This window comes from Lissotriton vulgaris, chromosome 2_1 (assembly GCF_964263255.1).
Source record: "Lissotriton vulgaris chromosome 2_1, aLisVul1.2, whole genome shotgun sequence".
NCBI classification, from domain to species: domain Eukaryota; kingdom Metazoa; phylum Chordata; class Amphibia; order Caudata; family Salamandridae; genus Lissotriton; species Lissotriton vulgaris.
Window position 1 is genome coordinate 2,089,543,182 of NC_141687.1, and position 21,546 is coordinate 2,089,564,727.

The following is a 21,546-nucleotide window of genomic DNA, read 5'->3' on the forward strand; positions in this document are numbered from 1 at the left end:
CAATGCTTGTATAATGCTTCTTGGAGCTGGAAATGGTAGGCAGACAAGAATATTTCTCAGCCATGTAAGTATTCCTAAGCAGGAAGTCACTACCTTGGTGATCCTGGTATTCATTGAGAGTTTGCAATCTAGCCAGAAGCCAAAGTTCTTAACTGTATGTATTGTGTGTGGGGCAAGGCCCAAGAGTCATGGGCCATAGGTGAGGTTCCCATAACTGGGATTGGTTGCCTACCACCACATTTTAGGTCATGTTAGGTGGATGATATCAAACAGTGTAAACCTACCTGAAAGGGAGTGGTGCTGTCAAAGACAGAGGCTTTGTCAACCTGTTTCTGGAGGGATAGCTGGTTTTGAAAGCAGACTCTTACTGCCTCATGATGTATTTGGAAACCATATACCACCTGTTTTACTTCTAAGCTCCTGTCTTTTTATATCTTACAGCAATACTTTCATGCAGGAGGAAATGGTCTGAAAAAGAATTTCTTGGAGAAAAGCCCAGATCTACAGTCTCTAAGATATGCTCTTAGTCTGTACACGCAGACAACTGATTCCTTGATTAAGAAATTCATTGTCACCCAAACATCACAAGGTAAGCATTGTCTCTCTAAAATTGGTCTGTAGTGTGTTTATCTACATTATGTGTTTTTCTGTAAAACTGTCCAAAGAAATTGAACATATGAAAATGTAACATAGTTGTAAATATGTAAAAATATAATTGTGTAATTCAAATGTGTAAATCTTCAGTTGATGTACACAGCATTGTATCACCACTAACCTCCTAATAGATCTACACAAAAATATTACTTAACTATCCAAATTAACATAAAATATTGATTCTATAATGTATATAGGCAGGAATGTCAAGCTTAGCTATATATGGTCTCTGGAATGCCCAGTAACCAATTGATCCACAGAAATCAGTGTTATGTTAATTATATGTGAAAGGATTCTAGTGTTACTCAATGCTTGTTGATCTAAGGAATTTGTTGTTTTCATGACGGCTGCCACTGATGAAATTGGACAACTATCATGGTCACCTCCTCATTGATGCTCTTCTGCAATGATACCACATATTTCATCACCTTCTCTTTCCATTGGTGATTCCTGCTCATTCCGTATTCATAAGGGCACAAATAGGATAAAAGTGATAACCCAGCTGGTCTGGGTGAAGGCCCGACAATGTCTAAGATAATCACTGGCTTAGTGAGAATATATTCCAAAACAATTTAAAAATGGATCAACCACTAATTGTGTATTGGTTACTCCAGTCTTCCTCCTTCATGCTCTCTGGATGTTATTTACAGGGACTGGGAATCCACAGGGTGTTTTAAAAGAACCCTCACTCACCTACCCAGTAGGTGACATGCTTCATCATTGGTTCCCACTCTGGTTGCCGGGTGCCCCCAGGGTGTGGTGCGATGCCAGAATTACTGCAGAGTTGGTTATTTTTTTGGGATTTTTGTGCATGTGACGTGGTGTTTTAAAATTGGCGCAGGAGTCCCTATGATCCAAAGTATCGAAATTGTATTTAAACGCTATGGGGTTCACGGTCAATGATAAAAACAAGTGGTGGATGTCTATGGAATGGTTAATTAGACCCATGTATCTTTCTTGCGGTCATCCTGGGTGTGGTCTACATGTTTCAGCCAGCTTAGGTAGCCCCTGAGGGTCAACGTGGCTTTCTTAAGGACCAGATTAGATTATGGATGCGTACTAAAGCATGCAAGGCGCTGGTGTATGTAGTAAGTACTTATAAAATATCCCTGCATTTGTTCGATCACAATACGACTTTGTATTGTATCCTGTGAAGATAAAAGAAAGATAAAAGAAAAAGAGAAGAATGGTACCAATATGTAGTCATGCTTGTCCAGGGCTACGTTGGTTAACACTCTAAACCCCTTTCAAACATCATTCATACTGAAGGCCAAACAACAGAGAAGCCTTTCTGTTGGGTTTTACTGTAGCTGGACGTACAATAAATCCCTTCTACATACCTTCCGTGTGGACCCTTCTTCTCTTCACTTTCATACAAGTTGTGCAAGACTTATTTGTTTCGAAAGGGTCGCTCATCTTTTGCCTTTAAAATGCCCATATTCAGGACTGACACACAAAATGTCAGGGAATCATCTATTGACGAACAGACTAAACATTTTGGACTAACAGACAAAAGATTTTAACCAGAGAAAAGGTAATTTAACTCACACACATATATGTTAGCATAGTAGCATTGGGGCCCTTATAAGAACAAATGTGCTGTGCCCAATCATGTGTGCCCATACTGGGTCACACCCCTCGTTTTTTCTGCTAAGAGAAAAATGTAGGTGTCATACATTGTTTGATCATGCATACCAGCATCACAATTCATAGTGTCTCATACAGTGCTCTCAATCTCAAACTGATATTTTTGGGTCATTGCCCTTCCTTTTCTGCAAAGAAAAAATAAGGGGGCATATTCTCAAGGATTCATATCCGAATTAACAGCACTTTATCGCAGTCAAGTGGCAATAAACACATCACCCTATTCACAAGCTGGTGCAAACAGCCCATATCACCAGTTAACCTGTGATAGCAGCCTCAAAAAACATCGCCACAGATGACCCCACCACTATCGCTAATGAGATGCAGAGTAGGCGTTCCTGTGCCACAACACCACTCTGCAACATTCTCAACGACCAGCCAGATCGGCGATAAGAATGCAAAACAGGTGATAAGCACGTTAGCAGCAGGAAACTAACACCTGCTCTGACCTGGTGTAAAGTCGGACGACATCCTGCACTAGAAAAGGGAGCCCAGCCCAGGGCCACACCTGAAGGACTACAGAGGACATGGAGCCAACGATCATGCGGCTGGGATCCCCAACAGGGCCACAACACCCACCGCCACCACCCCCAGGACCTCCCCTCCCCGGGCACACCACCCCTGGGCAAAGAAATGCCACATCAACTACACAAAACATGTACCAAATATTCCGCCTGATGTCGCACAATCACATTTGGTGACATGCATGCATTGTCACAAAAATGAGCATCACACATTCACCTTCGAATTAACAATCGAAAATGTATTCAAATAAACACAGAACAGAAATGAAGACACATGGCGGCTCTCCTCTGGCCAATATGTAGGTCACAGCTGCAAGTCAAAAATCCAGATGAGAAGGTGTGACTTGTGCTCATCAAAGGACAGAGAGAGAGCGAAGGAGAGAGAGAGATTCAGAGAGAGAAAAAGAGAGGGAGAGAGAGAAAGACAGACAGAGAGGGGGAGCTAGAGATAGATGGACAGAGAGGAGGAGAGAGAAAGACAGACAGAGAGGGAAGAGAGAAAGATGGACAGAGCGGGTGTGAGAGAGAAAGACGGACAGAGAGGGGAGCGAGAAAGACGGACAGAGAGGGGGAAAGTGAAAAAGCCTTACAGAGAGGGGGAGAGAGAAAGAAGGACAGAGAGGGAGAGAGAGAGAAAGACGGATAGAGAGGGAAAGAGAGAAAGAAGGACAGAGAGGGTGAGAGAGAGAAAGATGGACAGAGAGGGAGAGAGAGACACAGATAACAGAAGAGATGGACACGAAGAGAGACAGTGCCAACACTGCGCACCAAGGCCTCACTGCTCACCTGCTGACACCGGTGTGTCTCCAAACATGTGCCTGTATGTAGTGCAGTTCACCAGGTCCCACATCCAAAACAGATCCATCATCTGAAACAGAGTCCAGATACATGAATGGCAAAGTACATGCAATTGCACACGACATCATCGCCTGTGTGCCCCTGTGCACCCAGGCAGCTGCAACCCAGCCCAGCCCGCTGCCCAGCGGTGCATGCCCACCCCTGCGCACCCAGGCAGCTGCACCCCAGCCCCTCCCACTGCCCAGCAGTACATGCCTGACCCTGCACACCCAGGCAGCTGCACCCCAGCCCCACCTGCTGCCAAGCCGTGCATGCCCGCCCCTGTGCACCCTGGCCTCACTTCTCACATTCTGTCAACGGCGTGTCACAGTGAGGGCCGGTGCAGGCCCCAAGCCCGGGGCCCGCGAACATGGCATCCTCCACATCATGCAGCGCCGCTTCGCAGGCCGTCAGGTCTCACATTTGATTCTCAGTCTTGATGTCGCCATGGCAGAGGACATACCACTGCACCGGGAATCATCGCAGGCTGCAAACCCTCCCAACCCTTGAGGTGCCACTTACTCTGTAATCCTGGAGGTGATGCCATGTTGCTGTAGACCCGCACTGGCCGCTGACTCTGGCCTACACTGCGGTCTAGCAAGGCACACAAATCCTGAGCAGCCCGGAACGCCGGGACAGGGCATCTCTTAAGGTGCCCCTACCTCAGTGCACCGAAAGTCACCGTACCGCAGTGGTGTGCCTATGCCGGCTGTAGTGTATCCGGTGCTACCAAGTCTGTGCCTCACAAGACACGGACCCTGTATGATGGCTATCGTGGTGTGGATGCCATCATGTCAGCTCCAGGCCGGGGGAATGTGATGTGGCAGGGCCCTGGACCCCCATACCTTCATGAACACCACACAGAGAGAGAGAGAGGTTGTAAATGGTGTCCAACACATGTGCCAGGCCCTTTTTATTGTCAGGGTCACATGTCCTGTGACTCGGGAAGGGTGTGGTGTGGGTGTACACCAGCCATGAGGGAGTGGCTGTGGCATGCTGATAACTAGACCTGTGATCAGCAGATCACTACAGGGTAGACCTGGGACATGTAGCGTTGCCATCCCCCCCTGTGAGAATAAGCAGTGTGGGCTGGCCTGGTGAATGCTAATCTAGCATAAGGGTGTGAACAATTACCCCGGGGCTCTGGGAGTGGTTCCGTACAGGGCTGGACAAGGAAGTAACTAATGTGTGTGTCCCTGTTGTGTTTGCGCCACCCGGTCCGCATTTTGTAATGTGTCACCCTGTAATACAAGTTCTACGACATAAGCCACATGGACGTAATAGGAATTCACTGAACCTACATTCATCCATACTCCCACAATTGAAAGACGATAGACATGACACCTCTGTGTGTTAGGAATGTTTAATGCAAATTTAGTGGAGTGTTGCATCTGGAGCAGTACAGGGCCCTGCAAACCCCACATGACGATGTTGGCCCATGGAGGGCCAGCCAGTGTCCTTCAGAGAATGACAAGTCTAAAGGAAGAGGAAGAGTTTAACCCGCAGTCTGATTGCTGTGTCATTGGCGATCAAACAGAATATGCCCGTCCATGTTGAGGTCCAAGGTGAGTGTCGCAGAGTGCATCAGGGGACATTGGAAGGTGATGATGCAGAGGACAGAACCAAGCAGAAACCTACCATATGGCAGTGTAGAATGCTACTGCATCCTTTGTACCACGAAGGCAGGTTCATCCACATCTTCGTCCACTGCTGTTGCATGTGCCTCACGTGTGGCTGGTGGTGTTCTGTCTCCTCCACTGTGTGGAAGTGACACGTCAGTGCCTGGAGGTGGAATGTCTGACGCACTCTCTGGCACTGACACTTCAGGGGGTGGAGATGTGGATGTAGTGGTAGCAGCAGCATGCATTAACGCCAGGCCTTGTGGCAGCAATGCCATGAGGATGGTCTTGAGGTTATTGAGGAACTCAGCTACCACTCGCTGATGTGCAGCCGTGGCATCCGCTCGATCCCTATTCGCCCACTCCATGGTCTCCATTAACCTCTGCATGTTTCCCAACTCCCATGTGACATCGCTAGAGCCACTCTGACTGGACAGCTGTTCTATTCTTTGACCAGGGCTCCAGCAATGTCAGCCATGGTCCATTGGAGTGCATTGAGCAGACTGTGGGTGTCCGTTAGGGACTGTGAGTGGTCCCTGATGGTACTAGTGTGGCATCTAGTGTGTCTGCCATGCGGTCGCAGCCCACCCACACATGTTCAGCCAGATTTTCCTGGCACCCCAACATTGGAAGGCAATGTGTTGTTCGTGGGGGTCCTGGGAGGCAGCCGTGGTGGTGGGTGCTGCCTGCTGTGTGTTCTGTGCAGGGGGTGGGGTCCCATCGATCTAGCTGGGCTGCCCAACTCCTGAAAGTGGGCTGTGGAGGCTGTCCAAGAGCTGTTGGAGGGCGCCGAAGGTGTATTGGTCCTCTTTGTCATCAGAGAAGAGAGGTTTGGGCTGCTCTGCAGGAGGTGTTGATTCTCCTCTACAATTTGAAGGGGCGATGCAGTTTAACAATGTGTCCACATGCATATTCTCACATTGTACATGTTTTCATACAGACTGAATGACTGTGTACATTGTGGCTGTTTGGGAGGTGCTGCCTATTTGATGGGAGACAGTGGACATTTCGACAACATGATGTGTGTGTGTGTTTGTACTTGCACATTATCAACTCACATTTCCCTGCAATACCAAATGTGATTGGCCAGTGTGTACACCCTGTCCGCACCAGTTGTGTCCTGTGTTCTGATGTGGACGTGTTTGCGTTTTGCACCATATGTTTGTCAGTGTTGATGTGCTCTGCATGTTATGTCTGTGTGTTGCATTTCGGAGGAGTCACCCCTGCAACTTTGATTTTGCTGCCCCTTCCCTCTTTCATGTGATGTGCCTTTGACATCTGTGCTTATACAGTGCTGAGATGTTGCATACTTGTGTACATTGGTCTCTTGGTGGAAGTTGGGGGCTGGGCATGGTTTGGCCGCAGATGTGCTCAGCTCAATTGTGCATGTGTGCCATTGTGCCCATCTTCCCCCGTCCCCCCAGTCCCTTGTCGTTACTCACCCTGGTGCTGTTGTGTTCGGTCATGTTGAGCATTGTCCGGTCCCCCAACTCCTGCCACCGTCTCCCCACTGATTACTGTGGACACCATTTCCTCCCTATCTTCCAGCTCCTTCTGTGAAGCAGGACTCCCACCTCCAGTCTGCATTGCTGTCTTCCGATTGTTGGCGAGTTTCAGCTTGGTTTTGCGCTTGACATCATTCCAGCGCCTCTTAACCTCTTCCATTGTCCTCTTCAGCACTCCCACTGCATTCACCTTGTCCACGATGGACTGCCATAGTCCATTTTTGGTTGCAATGACACAGTAGAGGTGATGAACAGTTGTTGATGGTGTTCTACCACATCTGTTATCAGGATTCTGTTTTCCTTCGGACTGCACCGCTTCTTCCTACTCTTCTTCTCCTTTGCCTTCCCTGACCGCGAGGTCCCAGGCAGGTCCTCCAGGGGGGTTTGTGGGGTTCTGGTTCTCCTCCGTGCTTGCTCAGGCAACATTCATTGTGCTTCGCTGTTGTTTGGTATTTGTCTGGTTTTTTCTACATTCATTGTGATTTTTCCTGCCTGACACGTGTGAAGTGCAGGCCTGTTGCTGATTTTTGTATCGCGATTGGACTTATTGCAGCTTTTTATGCATTCCTGTATCACATTTTTATGGCATCACGTTGGTTTTAACGTGGTCATTTGACGCGTTATCCTGAGACTATTGCATGGTACCGCCGTGGTGTGAATACTTTCTAACACGACCTAATTTTCCTGTGATAGACTGTGATGTTGATAGTTGCGTTAAGCTAATTTTGCGATAGTTCTCACACATTCTCGAGAATATCCCTCAAAGTGTGACGTCTAATTTTGTTGTATGTGCAAAAATTGCAGAATCCTAGTTTATTTGGCATGCAGAACTACTCATACACCAACTCATTTAGTTCCAATGCATTCAAATGTATGCATCTCTGAAACCTGTGATGGGAATGTCTCTAAAATACAATGTGCTTGGGAGTAAAGTAATGTGTTGAGAGACAAAATACTGATGTTAAAGGTAAAGGTAGGATTCCTTATACGCTACTGCTCAGGCATGGGCTTTTTTGACAAGTATGTGTAAAGTATCCAGAATTGATCACTGTATTAAAAATGTTTACCTCTGTTTGCTCTGTCACTTACTTAGTCTGTGCTCCTCACCGTCCGTTACACATACTGGTGTCTTTGTTACCCAGTAATACTGAATCAGACTGCCAGGGGCCACAATTAAATACAGATTCCTTTTTTACAGCTTCCAAATCCGGACCCGTGACAGCGTCTGGCCTCGCCTATTCCATGGCCGGGCCGCGCTGTGCGTGTGGTCACTTCCTATGAGGGTGGGGGCATGATATCCAGTGTGGGTGTGGATCCGCTTTGAGTGAGGGTCCATTGTTAGTTGGTCAACGCTATGCCTGGAGGCGTGGTCTCACTGTCTGTTTATAGAATCTCAAATGGGGGATCATGGTAAACAAAATCCTAATCCTCATATCTGATTATGGTGTATAATCGGACTTGCCGTGTTGAGACTGAAAGTCATCATACATTAAAGGTGGCCAAGGCATAATTGTTATGGTATGATCATTTAGTGATATCCTTATAAGCTTGTTCCTTTAGTTGTGATGGGGCCATTCAGCAATACCATTATAAGTCTATTACATAGTGTTATAGGGTCGTGGCTGTCATGATTAGTTGTTATACATACATTTACCTGAATTAAGTTAAAAAAGTTGGTGGATTATGCTTAAATGCACATTCTTTTTCCTAAACTGGGTACACAAGATAGTAGAATTTACTAGAGTATTTTCATGGTATACTGTCATTTTCCTGTGATATTCACTATTTAACAAACCGTAGGTTTTTGTTTCTGGTTGTATAGAGTAACAACATTATGTTTCTTAACTTAGGTGCTGTGCCTCGGTTGATCTAGTGATGTATATACTTTTGGTACCATGCCTTGCCTTGTTACTCAACTTAGTTATATGCGATTCATGTGTAGGGATAATCTTCTTCTTTGTTCTGGGTAAGCAGTTCTTTAGGTTTTAATTACAATTGTCAATAGTCATAATATTCTTCCACTATTCTTTTTGTGGCATGCTCCGTTGGTTATTCTGCCCTGATAGCATTCTACTCAAAGCATCAGTCTGTTGTTAGTCTTCTGAGATTGTGTATCGTTGGTATGATGCAGACGTGAGGTTCTTGAAGGATAAAAAGGGGGTATCGGCTGGCTTTTTCTTGGCCTATTATGAATAAACTTAGCCCAGCTATGTTCTCCTGTAGTGTATTTCATTTCTGAATCACACAGTGCCAAGGGATGTTGTCATTCAGAAATGTCTTGTGCTTAGATAGTCGATAGACTCACATTGTTCTTTCTCAAAAAGGTGGCTCTCCAAGTTCTCCCCACAGTTCAGTTGTTCAAATATTACCCAGGTCATGTCATTACGAGTATATCCTTGGTTAATGAAGTGGTCCGTCAATTTTGTTGTACTGCTTTTGCATCTAATGTTGCTTCTGTGTTCATTAATGCAAATCTTACTTTTCCTAGTTGCCATCCCTACATAACGTAATCCACATGTACAGGTAATCAAATTGACTACTCCAGATGGGTTGCAGTTTGTATGCTTCTGTAGTGTCCATATCCTTCCTAGTACCAGTTTTAATGTTTAAGTACTCTTGGTTAGGTGACAGACACTGCAGTTTCCACAGTGGAGATGTCCTGTTACTTCCGGTAAGACCAATAGGCTTCTCACTGTACTTCTTTCATCATTTGATGATGAAGTCATTGGTCTGATTCTTGCTAATGCGTCTTTTACACTTCATGCTTTCTTGAAAGAGAATAAGGGTTTTTCCAGCTTAGAATAGCTGACTGGAAGACTTGACAATTCTTATTTATTATTTTCTTGACCTCATTTGAGATCGTATTGTAAGTGGTCACACAAGTTAGCGGGATTGTGTTCTCTGTTTTTGTGACTTGTTTCACAAGACCCTCTCTGTTTTGGTTCCTGGCTCTTTTATAGGTCTTGTTGATTATTCTCTCAGGGTTATCACGGTCCCTCAATCTTTCTTTCAGTTCTTTTTCCTGTTTAGGAAAATCTATTTTCTTAGTGCAGCTTTTCCTAAGATCTAAGAAGTGCCTATTTTGTAGATTTTCTCATAAGGCTCTCCAGTGTAAGCTGTCAAACTACAGGAGTGTGTTACTATTTGTAGGTTTTCTAAATGTTCTTGTACAAAGTGTTCCTTCTTCCACATAAATGGTAACATCCAGGAAAGTGATGGTATGCTTCTTGACTGTATGTGTACATTTTAAGTTGGGATCACATGTGTTGATCCAAGATAAAAATTCATTCAGGGACATATTGTCTCCTTTCCAAACTACAAGGATGTTGTCCATGTAGCGCTTTTACAACTGTATGTTGTTTGTATTTATGTTCTCCTGTAGGATGTATTTAGTCTCAAAAGCAAATGTGCTGCCCATCGAAGACCTGAATATTTGTACAGAGATTGTTTTTTTGAATTGAAAGTCATTTTCCTTAAGTGCCAAGCAGGCGCATTCCAGGATGAAGCACTTCAGTGTCATGAGGTACCAATTTTCTTGATCCAGCGTGTTCTTCAATACCTCTAGTGTGGGGTCCTGGGATTGGCTTGTGTATAGACTTTCCACATCTAGGGACAACAGGTTACTTGTAGTGTGGTCAAATTGCATGTTGTGTAGTGTGGAAAGTAGGTATTTGGTATCTTTCAGGTAGGTGCTTGTTTTCTGTACAATAGGTCTTAGAAAAAATATTTTTCAGGTAGGTGCTTGTTTTCTGTAAAAGAGGTCTTAGAAAAAAATCACAGAACCAGAATATTGGTTCTAAAAGGGAGCCAATTCCCGAGACGATTAGCATTCCTAGTGGGGATTCTTATTTTTATGGATCTTAAGAGTGTAAGAGTAGGCCATTTTTGTGTTATCATTGACAAGGAATTCTGCTTCTTTCTTGAAAATCCAACCTCTTACATTTGCCGTCTCCACTAAGTCCTTTATTTCTGCTTTGAGTCTCGTTGTACGATCATAATGTATGATTCTGTAGGTTTTTTTCGTCTGAAAGGCGGCATAGGAATTTTCATTTGTAGTCCTCAGTGTTTCGGAGAACTATACCATCCCCTTTATCTACAGGTTTTATAATAAAAATAGTCTGGGTTTGGGTCTTCAATTCCCTTAGCGCCATTGATTCCAGTTTTGTCATATTCCGTTACACTTTGTCTGGATTTTGGTGTCTGCTTTGATTTCTTTACACAGTGCTTGTTTAAAAGTGGCTATTTCTGTTGGTACTGCAGATGCATGGGCGCAGAAACTCGACTTCTTTATCAGGTCAGTATCTCTTGTTGGAGGATCTCTTCTGAAGGACTCTTTAACTCAAAGAAAGCTTTTCATTTCAATTCCCAGCTGATTTCCGATATTTCACAATGCAAATGGAATTTACCTAGGTTTGGAGTTCGTACGAACCCTAGACCTTTGTTTACTACATCTCTTTGTGATTTAGTTAGAGTCCAGGTTGACAGATCGGTTGCTATATCTGGTTTCTGCTTGTTCCCGTTTTGGTAACTCTTGACATGCTCCTGGTGTTCGTCCTCTGTTGGTCTTCTTCCCAGTGCACTTCATTCTCTCTTCTTCTTCTTCCTTGTCCTCTTCCTCCCCTCCATAAAAAAGGCGGGCTTTGCATTTGAGGGAAGCTCTGAGGTGGTATATTCTGTAATAGGACACCCCATCCGAAATATTGCAGTGGCGGGACTAGCGTAAAGAAGGGTTGTTGTGGTCCTCCCAACTGATTTTGATATTGATTTTGTCCTTGCATTGAAGGTTTCAACCTCCTCACTTTCTGTCTATATTTTATTTAATATCGATTGTTTTCCTCACTGGACCAGCTTCTTGTGTCTGATGAACTATCTTCAGAGGTGTAGTATCCAATGAGTAACCCTCTTTGGTTGTTGACGTAAAATCAGGTACGCTTGTTTCCTTTCCAATAAAAGAATTGGCTTGATAGTTTGGTCTGCCCTGTTCCCATGATGCACTGGGCCAGGGACAGACTAATTTGCATGTAGCCAGGTTCTGAGCTGGGATGGTGCAGTGAGCTAAAAAACGGTGATGGATCAAGCCCTGATCTTTTGACTGGGTACGAGTGTTCTGTTTAATTCAGATACTCTGTCCATCACCGCCCCCTTTTCTGAATCTTTTTGTCCACCACAAGCGTGGAAGGGTATGCTCAGACATGAGTCCCTTGCTCACTGCACCATCAGGATTCAAGCAAGCCGGGCCGAAGACGGCTGTAATGCCAGAAACCGGTCCCCGGAAGCTTGTTTCCTTTCCAGTAAAAGAATTGGCTTGGTAGTTTGGTCTGCCCTGTTCCCATGATGCACTGGGCCAGGGACAGACTTATTTGCATGTAGCCAGGTTCTGAGCTGGGATGGTGCAGTGAGCTAAAAAACGGTGATGGATCAAGCCCTGATCTTTTGACTGGGTACGAGTGTTCTGTTTAATTCAGATACTCTGTCCATCACCTCCCCCTTTTCTGAATCGTTTTGTCCGCCACAAGTGTGGAAGGGTATGCTCAGACATGAGTCCCTTGCTCACTGCACCATCAGGATTCAAGCAAGCCGGGCCGAAGACGGCTGCAATGCCAGAAACCGGTCCCCGGAAGCTTGTTTCCTTTCCAGTAAAAGAATTGGCTTGGTAGTTTGGTCTGCCCTGTTCCCATGATGCATTGGGCCAGGGACAGACTAATTTGCATGTAGCCAGGTTCTGAGCTGGGATGGTGCAGTGAGCTAAAAAACGGTGATGGATCAAGCCCTGATCTTTTGACTGGGTACGAGTGTTCTGTTTAATTCAGATACTCTGTCCATCACCACCCCCTTTTCTGAATCGTAAAATCAGGTACTGCATATGGGTACACTTACTCATAGGAACATTTCTTTGGATCCTTCTGAAGTTTCTGGATTTTGGATTGGGTTAGGTAGTCCTTGTATTCCGTCATTTCCTTATTTTTTTTCATTCAGTCTTTTTGTCTTTAGATGTGTTTCAGTTAACTGTTTTTTGCTTAGCATAGATTCCGAAAGTCGTTCAGCCATTTTAATGATCGGGATGAGCCACTCACAGATACAGTGCCACGCAATCTGTGCCCAGTCTTTTTTGAATAGCTGTCATCGAGAAAGTTTCTTGGGCCATTGGTTACTATTAATCCCCTTGGCACTGTACTCAAGCTCACATATTCTGTCATTATTACTCTGTGTAGTATTGTGCGGATCCTAATCCTTTTCTGTTCCATTGGAGTATCTCAGTCTTTTGACTGTGCTATTGTTTGGGCCATCTTCAGATCAGTTAACAATGGTGGCCCTGAAAGTATTTACTCCATATCATTGTCTGTAAATGTGAGTTATTGATTCTCGGCCATAATTCTCTTATCCAGCTTTCAAATTATATTCTGTGTTTTTAAATGTGAGTTGTCGCTTTTGTCCACAACAATGGATATCCTTTACCCAATTTTTATACTGCTCTCACAGCTGTGTGCTGCTCTATACAACATAAACTGAAAGAGAGGTAGAAGTCATGCATTTTCTGGTCTGTTCGTCAAAAAATATTAGTCTGTACGTCAATAGATGATTCCCTGAAATTTCTCAAGTCAGCCCAGAATATGGGTGCATTAAAGGATAAATATGAGCGAAACTTCTAAACAAATAAGTCTTGCACTACTCGTATGAAAGGCTTTTCAGTTGGTTGGATTTCAGTTTGAATGATGTTTAAAAGGGGTTTTGAGTGTTTACCAACATAGCCCTGGACAAGCATGACTACCTATCAGTACCACCTGTTCTCTCTGTCTTTTATCTATGTTTTATCTTCACAGGATACAATACAAAGTCATAATGTGATCGAACAAACGCAGGGATATTTTGTAAGTACTTACTACATACACCCTAGCCTTGCATGCTTTAGTATGCGTGCATAATATAACCTGGTCTTGAAGAAAGCCACGTTGACTCTCAGGTGCTTCCTAAGGTGGCTGAAACATTTAGACCACACCCATGACCGCAAGAAGGATACATGGGACCAATTAACTATACCATATGCATACACCACTTGCTTTTAAGCTTTGATTGGGAACCCCATAACATTGAAATAAAAATTGGATACTTTGGATCATAGGGACTCCCGAGCCAATTTTAAATCACCACGTCACATGCACAAAAAAACAACCAGCTCCGCAGTATTTCTGGCATCGCAGCACACCCTGGGAGCACTCAGCCACCAGGGTGGAAACCCAATGATGAAGTATGTCACCTACTAGGTAGGTTAGTCAGGGTTCTTTTAAAACACCTTGTGAGTTCCCAGTCCCTGTAAATAACATCCAAAGGGACAGGGGAAGGTTGTAGTAACAATTATACAAATAGGTGGTTGATCTGTTCTTACATTGTTTGGGATTATTTGAACTGGGAAGACGCACTGGATTCAAGCTAGCCTGGCTGATGAAGGGTGATGCCCTGAAACCGGTCTTAGGATGCTGGCTTCCGGTCCAGGGAGGACCTGGCTGGGCAGTTCGGGCTGGACTGTTCCCAGAAGGAACAGGGTCAAGACTGATTTGCATATGGCTGGGTCTAAACTGGGGTTGTGTGGTGAGCAAAAGAATGATTTTTAACAAAGGAGGGATGGAGAGGGAAAAGTGGATTCTGTCTCCCCTGGCAACTATCATAAACAAAAGGAATCCACTAGGTGGACGGCGGTTGTTACCACAATGGTGGGGAGCAACCAGTGTTGTTAAAATACCCCTCACACACCAACAGGCCCCTTGGTGTCATGCTTCATCATCGGGGTCTTCGCAAACCTCTACGGAATGCGGCGTGCTACGACTTCACGACTACGCAGGAGCACTTTATGAGTGAACTATGTGTTTGGTGTGTGAAGGTACCAATAATGTGAGTGGTGAGGTGAAAAGTGAGGAATTAAAAAATACCTGGCACGTGAGTGCTGAAAAAATTTTTATTTAGTCTCCGGCTGGTATTATTAAAAAAAGTGCTAGAGTGGTTGTGGTTTACTAATTAGGGTAACCCAACCAAATTAGTGCGTCGACATGTTTCGGAGTACTGGAACTCCTTCTTCAGGACGGGAATATGCACTACTTATCCCCACCTTACTCACATGTGTGTAGATATTAAAAATTGTGCTCTACAAAAATAGATATGGTGAATAATGTACCTATCTATGTTGGATGTACGGTCCGTTGCGCCCAGTTGGCGGTTCAGGATACCTGTAAACAGAAAGGTTATGTAAAACAAGATGGCACATATTGTTGTGTCCATACTGTGCTAAAAAACACAGAAGGGTCATAAGGAACAAAAGTGAAGGTCCAGGAACCCTAAAAAAAATTTTTACTACTAAGCAAGATAATACATATTTTTATGTTACTACTGTGTAAATACACAGAAGGGTAACAAGGAACAAAAGTGAAGGTCCAGGAACCCTAAAAAGAAAAAAACGAACTACATATAGATTGAGACACACACACACATTCAAAATATCAGATAGGTCTTAGAGGGTATGGTTTGTGACCCAAATGCGTAGCTTACTTATTAATAGAGGTCCAATGGCCTCATGAGCCACAGCGTGTTGGGGCGTGGTCCGTTCTACCCGATATGGCAACCTGTGAGGTATTTAAGGGAATGGATCAAAAGGTAGTAATACCTCGGTAAAAATAGATCACACACCTTCAGGTTTGTTCATACATCCATACACACTCACGGTTCTGCACAGGGCTGTCTGGCTTGTTCCCCCTCCACGCGGCTCCGACGAGTGAGGTGGTGAACTAGGGAGCGAGTTTAAATAGTCTCAAAAGACCTCAATTAGCCCCTAATGGAAAACGGAAAAAGCCCATACTTGGTCCGGTCCCCTGGTTTGCTATCCGCATTTGCGTGCACCGGGAAGGGTGTTCCCGTGTGAATGCGCATGTGCGGAGGAGCAGTGTTGCGCATGCGCCCATGCTCTTTCGGTTAGTGGCAGCACTGAGTCGCTTCGCGCATGCGCGAAATCTAGATCCAGTGTCTGCCACCGCGCGCATGCGCAGTGACGGTGTTGTGGCCTGTAATCGACTCGATTTTGCTGAGAAACCTCATGTATTACCAAGGGGCGAGTTGTGATCCCTATGGTGACAGCGAAAGGCGCCAAGTATAAGCCGCCTATACCCGGGGGTCCTGATAAAATTATGACCACATGCATTTGGGGTAAAACAGCAAATATTTAAGAAATATTAAGAAAAGCCTGCAAGCCATGAGGTAGGCAAGATTAATAGGCAAAAACCTGAACCCCTATCAGCCAAATAGGAACATCATGGTTTTACCTGGATGTCCTCCAGTGGAATGAATAAATGGTATGGGGAACTGATTGAAGGGCAAGATGGTTTACAGATCTAAGGGTGCTGGTTTTATTAAACGCAGTTTGCTTCATGCAATGGAGTTGATGGTTGAAAGGTCTCTGATTTTTTTGAGCAGAAAAAGGGGGTTATTATTTAGCGTAATTGGCTCCATGGAATGGAGTCATTCAACCCGGTCACATCTGAGCCCAGACGGAACACCCATCTTTGTTCCTTCTCAAACAAACCTCTTTCAGATTTTAATTGCTCAATAACAGTCCAATGTATGTCATTCACACAGTGCTGTGCCTCTAGGAAGTGAGATGCCATTTTCGTTGTCTGTTTTTTGCATCTCACATTGCTCTTGTGTTCATTAATTCTGGTTTTTACCGCACGTGTGGTCATTCCTACATACTCCTTACCGCAAGGGCATGTGATAAGATACACCACATTGCGGCTGTTGCAATTCGTGACAGCGCGTTGTTCCCATTTCTCGCCATTACTGAATTCAAGGGACAGGCTTTTCTTTGTCAGGTGGCAACTATTACAATTCCCACATGGGTGATGCCCATGCAGTCCTTTTAGCCTCGTCTGCTGTGTTACATTGGTTTGGGGTCTTGTATGGACCAGAATATCCTTCAAGTTTCTCCCTCTCCTATGTGCAAAGATTGGTTTTTCCAGATCTAGACTCACACTTGTAAGGATGCGCCAGTGTTTGTTTACCAGCTTGGTCACTTGGTTTGACACGGGGCTGAAGGTTGTGACACAGACTGGTCTGACAGATTCCTCTTTCCGTGGGTTGTCATCTAAAAGAGCTTCCCGGTTATTGTTCCGTGCTCTTTTCATTGCCTGGTTAATGATCTTGTCAGGGTATTTTCTCTGTTGTAATTTTTTGCTCAGATCCAGTGCTTGGATTTTGTACTTGCCCACATCGCTGCAGTTCCGACGTAGGCGGAGGAACTGTCCATATGGTAGGTTCTCCCTCAGGTGACGTGGATGGTTCGACAGTTTCCATCCACGTCACCTGAGGGAGAACCTACCATATGGACAGTTCCTCCGCCTACGTCGGAACTGCAGCGATGTGGGCAAGTACAAAATCCAAGCACTGGATCTGAGCAAAAAATTACAACAGAGAAAATACCCTGACAAGATCATTAACCAGGCAATGAAAAGAGCACGGAACAATAACCGGGAAGCTCTTTTAGATGACAACCCACGGAAAGAGGAATCTGTCAGACCAGTCTGTGTCACAACCTTCAGCCCCGTGTCAAACCAAGTGACCAAGCTGGTAAACAAACACTGGCGCATCCTTACAAGTGTGAGTCTAGATCTGGAAAAACCAATCTTTGCACATAGGAGAGGGAGAAACTTGAAGGATATTCTGGTCCATACAAGACCCCAAACCAATGTAACACAGCAGACGAGGCTAAAAGGACTGCATGGGCATCACCCATGTGGGAATTGTAATAGTTGCCACCTGACAAAGAAAAGCCTGTCCCTTGAATTCAGTAATGGCGAGAAATGGGAACAACGCGCTGTCACGAATTGCAACAGCCGCAATGTGGTGTATCTTATCACATGCCCTTGCGGTAAGGAGTATGTAGGAATGACCACACGTGCGGTAAAAACCAGAATTAATGAACACAAGAGCAATGTGAGATGCAAAAAACAGACAACGAAAATGGCATCTCACTTCCTAGAGGCACAGCACTGTGTGAATGACATACATTGGACTGTTATTGAGCAATTAAAATCTGAAAGAGGTTTGTTTGAGAAGGAACAAAGATGGGTGTTCCGTCTGGGCTCAGATGTGACCGGGTTGAATGACTCCATTCCATGGAGCCAATTACGCTAAATAATAACCCCCTTTTTCTGCTCAAAAAAATCAGAGACCTTTCAACCATCAACTCCATTGCATGAAGCAAACTGCGTTTAATAAAACCAGCACCCTTAGATCTGTAAACCATCTTGCCCTTCAATCAGTTCCCCATACCATTTATTCATTCCACTGGAGGACATCCAGGTAAAACCATGATGTTCCTATTTGGCTGATAGGGGTTCAGGTTTTTGCCTATTAATCTTGCCTACCTCATGGCTTGCAGGCTTTTCTTAATATTTCTTAAATATTTGCTGTTTTACCCCAAATGCATGTGGTCATAATTTTATCAGGACCCCCGGGTATAGGCGGCTTATACTTGGCGCCTTTCGCTGTCACCATAGGGATCACAACTCGCCCCTTGGTAATACATGAGGTTTCTCAGCAAAATCGAGTCGATTACAGGCCACAACACCGTCACTGCGCATGCGCGCGGTGGCAGACACTGGATCTAGATTTCGCGCATGCGCGAAGCGACTCAGTGCTGCCACTAACCGAAAGAGCATGGGCGCATGCGCAACACTGCTCCTCCGCACATGCGCATTCACACGGGAACACCCTTCCCGGTGCACGCAAATGCGGATAGCAAACCAGGGGACCGGACCAAGTATGGGCTTTTTCCGTTTTCCATTAGGGGCTAATTGAGGTCTTTTGAGACTATTTAAACTCGCTCCCTAGTTCACCACCTCACTCGTCGGAGCCGCGTGGAGGGGGAACAAGCCAGACAGCCCTGTGCAGAACCGTGAGTGTGTATGGATGTATGAACAAACCTGAAGGTGTGTGATCTATTTTTACCGAGGTATTACTACCTTTTGATCCATTCCCTTAAATACCTCACAGGTTGCCATATCGGGTAGAACGGACCACGCCCCAACACGCTGTGGCTCATGAGGCCATTGGACCTCTATTAATAAGTAAGCTACGCATTTGGGTCACAAACCATACCCTCTAAGACCTATCTGATATTTTGAATGTGTGTGTGTGTCTCAATCTATATGTAGTTCGTTTTTTTCTTTTTAGGGTTCCTGGACCTTCACTTTTGTTCCTTGTTACCCTTCTGTGTATTTACACAGTAGTAACATAAAAATATGTATTATCTTGCTTAGTAGTAAAAATTTTTTTTAGGGTTCCTGGACCTTCACTTTTGTTCCTTATGACCCTTCTGTGTTTTTTAGCACAGTATGGACACAACAATATGTGCCATCTTGTTTTACATAACCTTTCTGTTTACAGGTATCCTGAACCGCCAACTGGGCGCAACGGACCGTACATCCAACATAGATAGGTACATTATTCACCATATCTATTTTTGTAGAGCACAATTTTTAATATCTACACACATGTGAGTAAGGTGGGGATAAGTAGTGCATATTCCCGTCCTGAAGAAGGAGTTCCAGTACTCCGAAACATGTCGACGCACTAATTTGGTTGGGTTACCCTAATTAGTAAACCACAACCACTCTAGCACTTTTTTTAATAATACCAGCCGGAGACTAAATAAAAATTTTTTCAGCACTCACGTGCCAGGTATTTTTTAATTCCTCACTTTTCACCTCACCACTCACATTATTGGTACCTTCACACACCAAACACATAGTTCACTCATAAAGTGCTCCTGCGTAGTCGTGAAGTCGTAGCACGCCGCATTCCGTAGAGGTTTGCGAAGACCCCGATGATGAAGCATGACACCAAGGGGCCTGTTGGTGTGTGAGGGGTATTTTAACAACACTGGTTGCTCCCCACCATTGTGGTAACAACCGCCGTCCACCTAGTGGATTCCTTTTGTTTATGATAGAGCAAAAGAATGATGCATTTAACCCAGATCCTTGAGACTGTGGGTGAATGTTTGAAATGTCCAGCGTTCTATCCATCAATTGTTTCTTTTGCATATTGATTCTTGTGGCAGTGTGTTTGTTGAAGGGGTGATTTTTTTTAGGCAAAATCCAAGTGGTTTTGCCTGTGAAATATGCTGGGGTAAAATAATCCACATTAACTTCTGATAGTCCTACTTCACTTGTGCTTGTTTATTTCAGTTGGGGAATAGAGGGAATTTGTTCTTGGTCTGGGTGAGTTTTACATAGGTGTTAGACATATGGTTCTGCAGGAGTATGAGGCAGTTTTATAGTAGCTGTTTGTCACTGGTAGTGTAGATTTTCAGGTAGAGTTTTATATTTTTAGGGTATTGATGATTCTTTTTATGTAGGATCGCAAGGCACGCAGAGGTTGAAAATGATGGGGTAACATACTACTCTTAATGAATTGAAGATTATTAGCAGGGTAGAAAGAGAACCATTCAAGCGCCTTGTTCGAAAATGTCACTGCATGTATCTATTAAATGGATCAGTGCTTGGTGGCGAACTATGTCGAAGGCTGTGGTTGTCTACATGGTGCTGTTGATGTGGGTTCTGATCTGTGAGGTAATGATCATCATGTTTGCCATTTGCATAAATGTTCACAGTTTTGGTAAAAAAGCAATGTGAGGTTTTAATTTTCATCAATGATTTGGTGACCTTATCACAGCAGGATAACTCAATGCACCAGTACTTCCAGCAAAGCCTCAATGCAAAAATAGACAGGTAACGCCTGTGTTTCCGCAAGCTAGATCTATTTTTCTAGCTCACATATCTACACCAGGAGGAAATATTCAGAATGAATGTAATCCTATTACATGACATGTACTTCTTCTTTAAAACACCCTTTTAAATCAGATTGTAGATGTCTAGTCTTGGTTTGACGTGCAACAATGTGCTCAGTCATTGTAATGTCCAAGTTATGTTATGTTATGTTACAAGTTGGCTTTCTTATATTGAATATTTAGCTGACATAATTATTTCATGCTAAATTAGACACACTGCAGTAGGTCCAACATGTATGTTTTGCTTAAACCAGGAGCACAACAAAAACCAGAAGACGTAGTTGAAGAGCGAAGGATTTTAAAATATACTGACAGTGGCTGGGCTCGCCGAGAGATAGAGTGCGTGCTCTCTCTTTGAGCTTTCACACAGTCCTTTCTTCTGTGGCTACACGCACAGTGGGTGATGATGTTCTGAGGTTCGGAGGACTCTGCTGTGAGCTGAAGAGGAATGTGTCTGATAGAAATCTAGCGAAGGCTGCTAATTCACAGTAGTGCACTTCATCAGAGAAGAGTGCATAGAGAAGCCCCCCTGGGTCAGCTGCCAGAGCTGACCTGGATAAGCCCAGCAGCTCTGGCTGTGCACTGAAGACTGGGACGGAGTCCGTGTTAGTTGAAAGGTTGGGGCTTTAGAGTGTAACTGCTTTACTGAGTTCTACATGTCTGCCTTAATTTCCATTTATTAGGGGTGGCCGTAACACGAAAAGGTGTTCTTTACAGTATGGTGGATGCCTGCATATTCATGCACTGTATGAAAAATATATTTTGGAAATAAAAACATTTAAGGAAACAATAATCAAAAATAAGGTAGTGAAAGTGACGGAATCCAAAGAATTTTAACAAAAAACCCTCCTGCAAACAGACAATAGATATCCATCCTATATTTAAATACTCAAAGCAGAATACTCCCTTTTAGTCACACCTCACACAGAATTTGA

At 44.3% G+C, this 21,546-nt stretch overlaps 1 protein-coding gene across 2 annotated transcripts in view; it reads left to right on the plus strand.

Moving 5' to 3' along the window:
• The window catches only part of UNC13C (unc-13 homolog C), a 1,328,864-nt gene that overhangs the window by 1,193,760 nt on the left and 113,558 nt on the right, over nucleotides 1-21,546 (plus strand). For both annotated transcript variants that reach the window (XM_086958316.1, XM_086958317.1), the window contains one exon: nucleotides 442-589. In XM_086958316.1, the coding sequence (XP_086814442.1) occupies nucleotides 442-589 (148 nt within the window). The remainder of the gene's footprint in view (nucleotides 1-441; nucleotides 590-21,546) is intronic.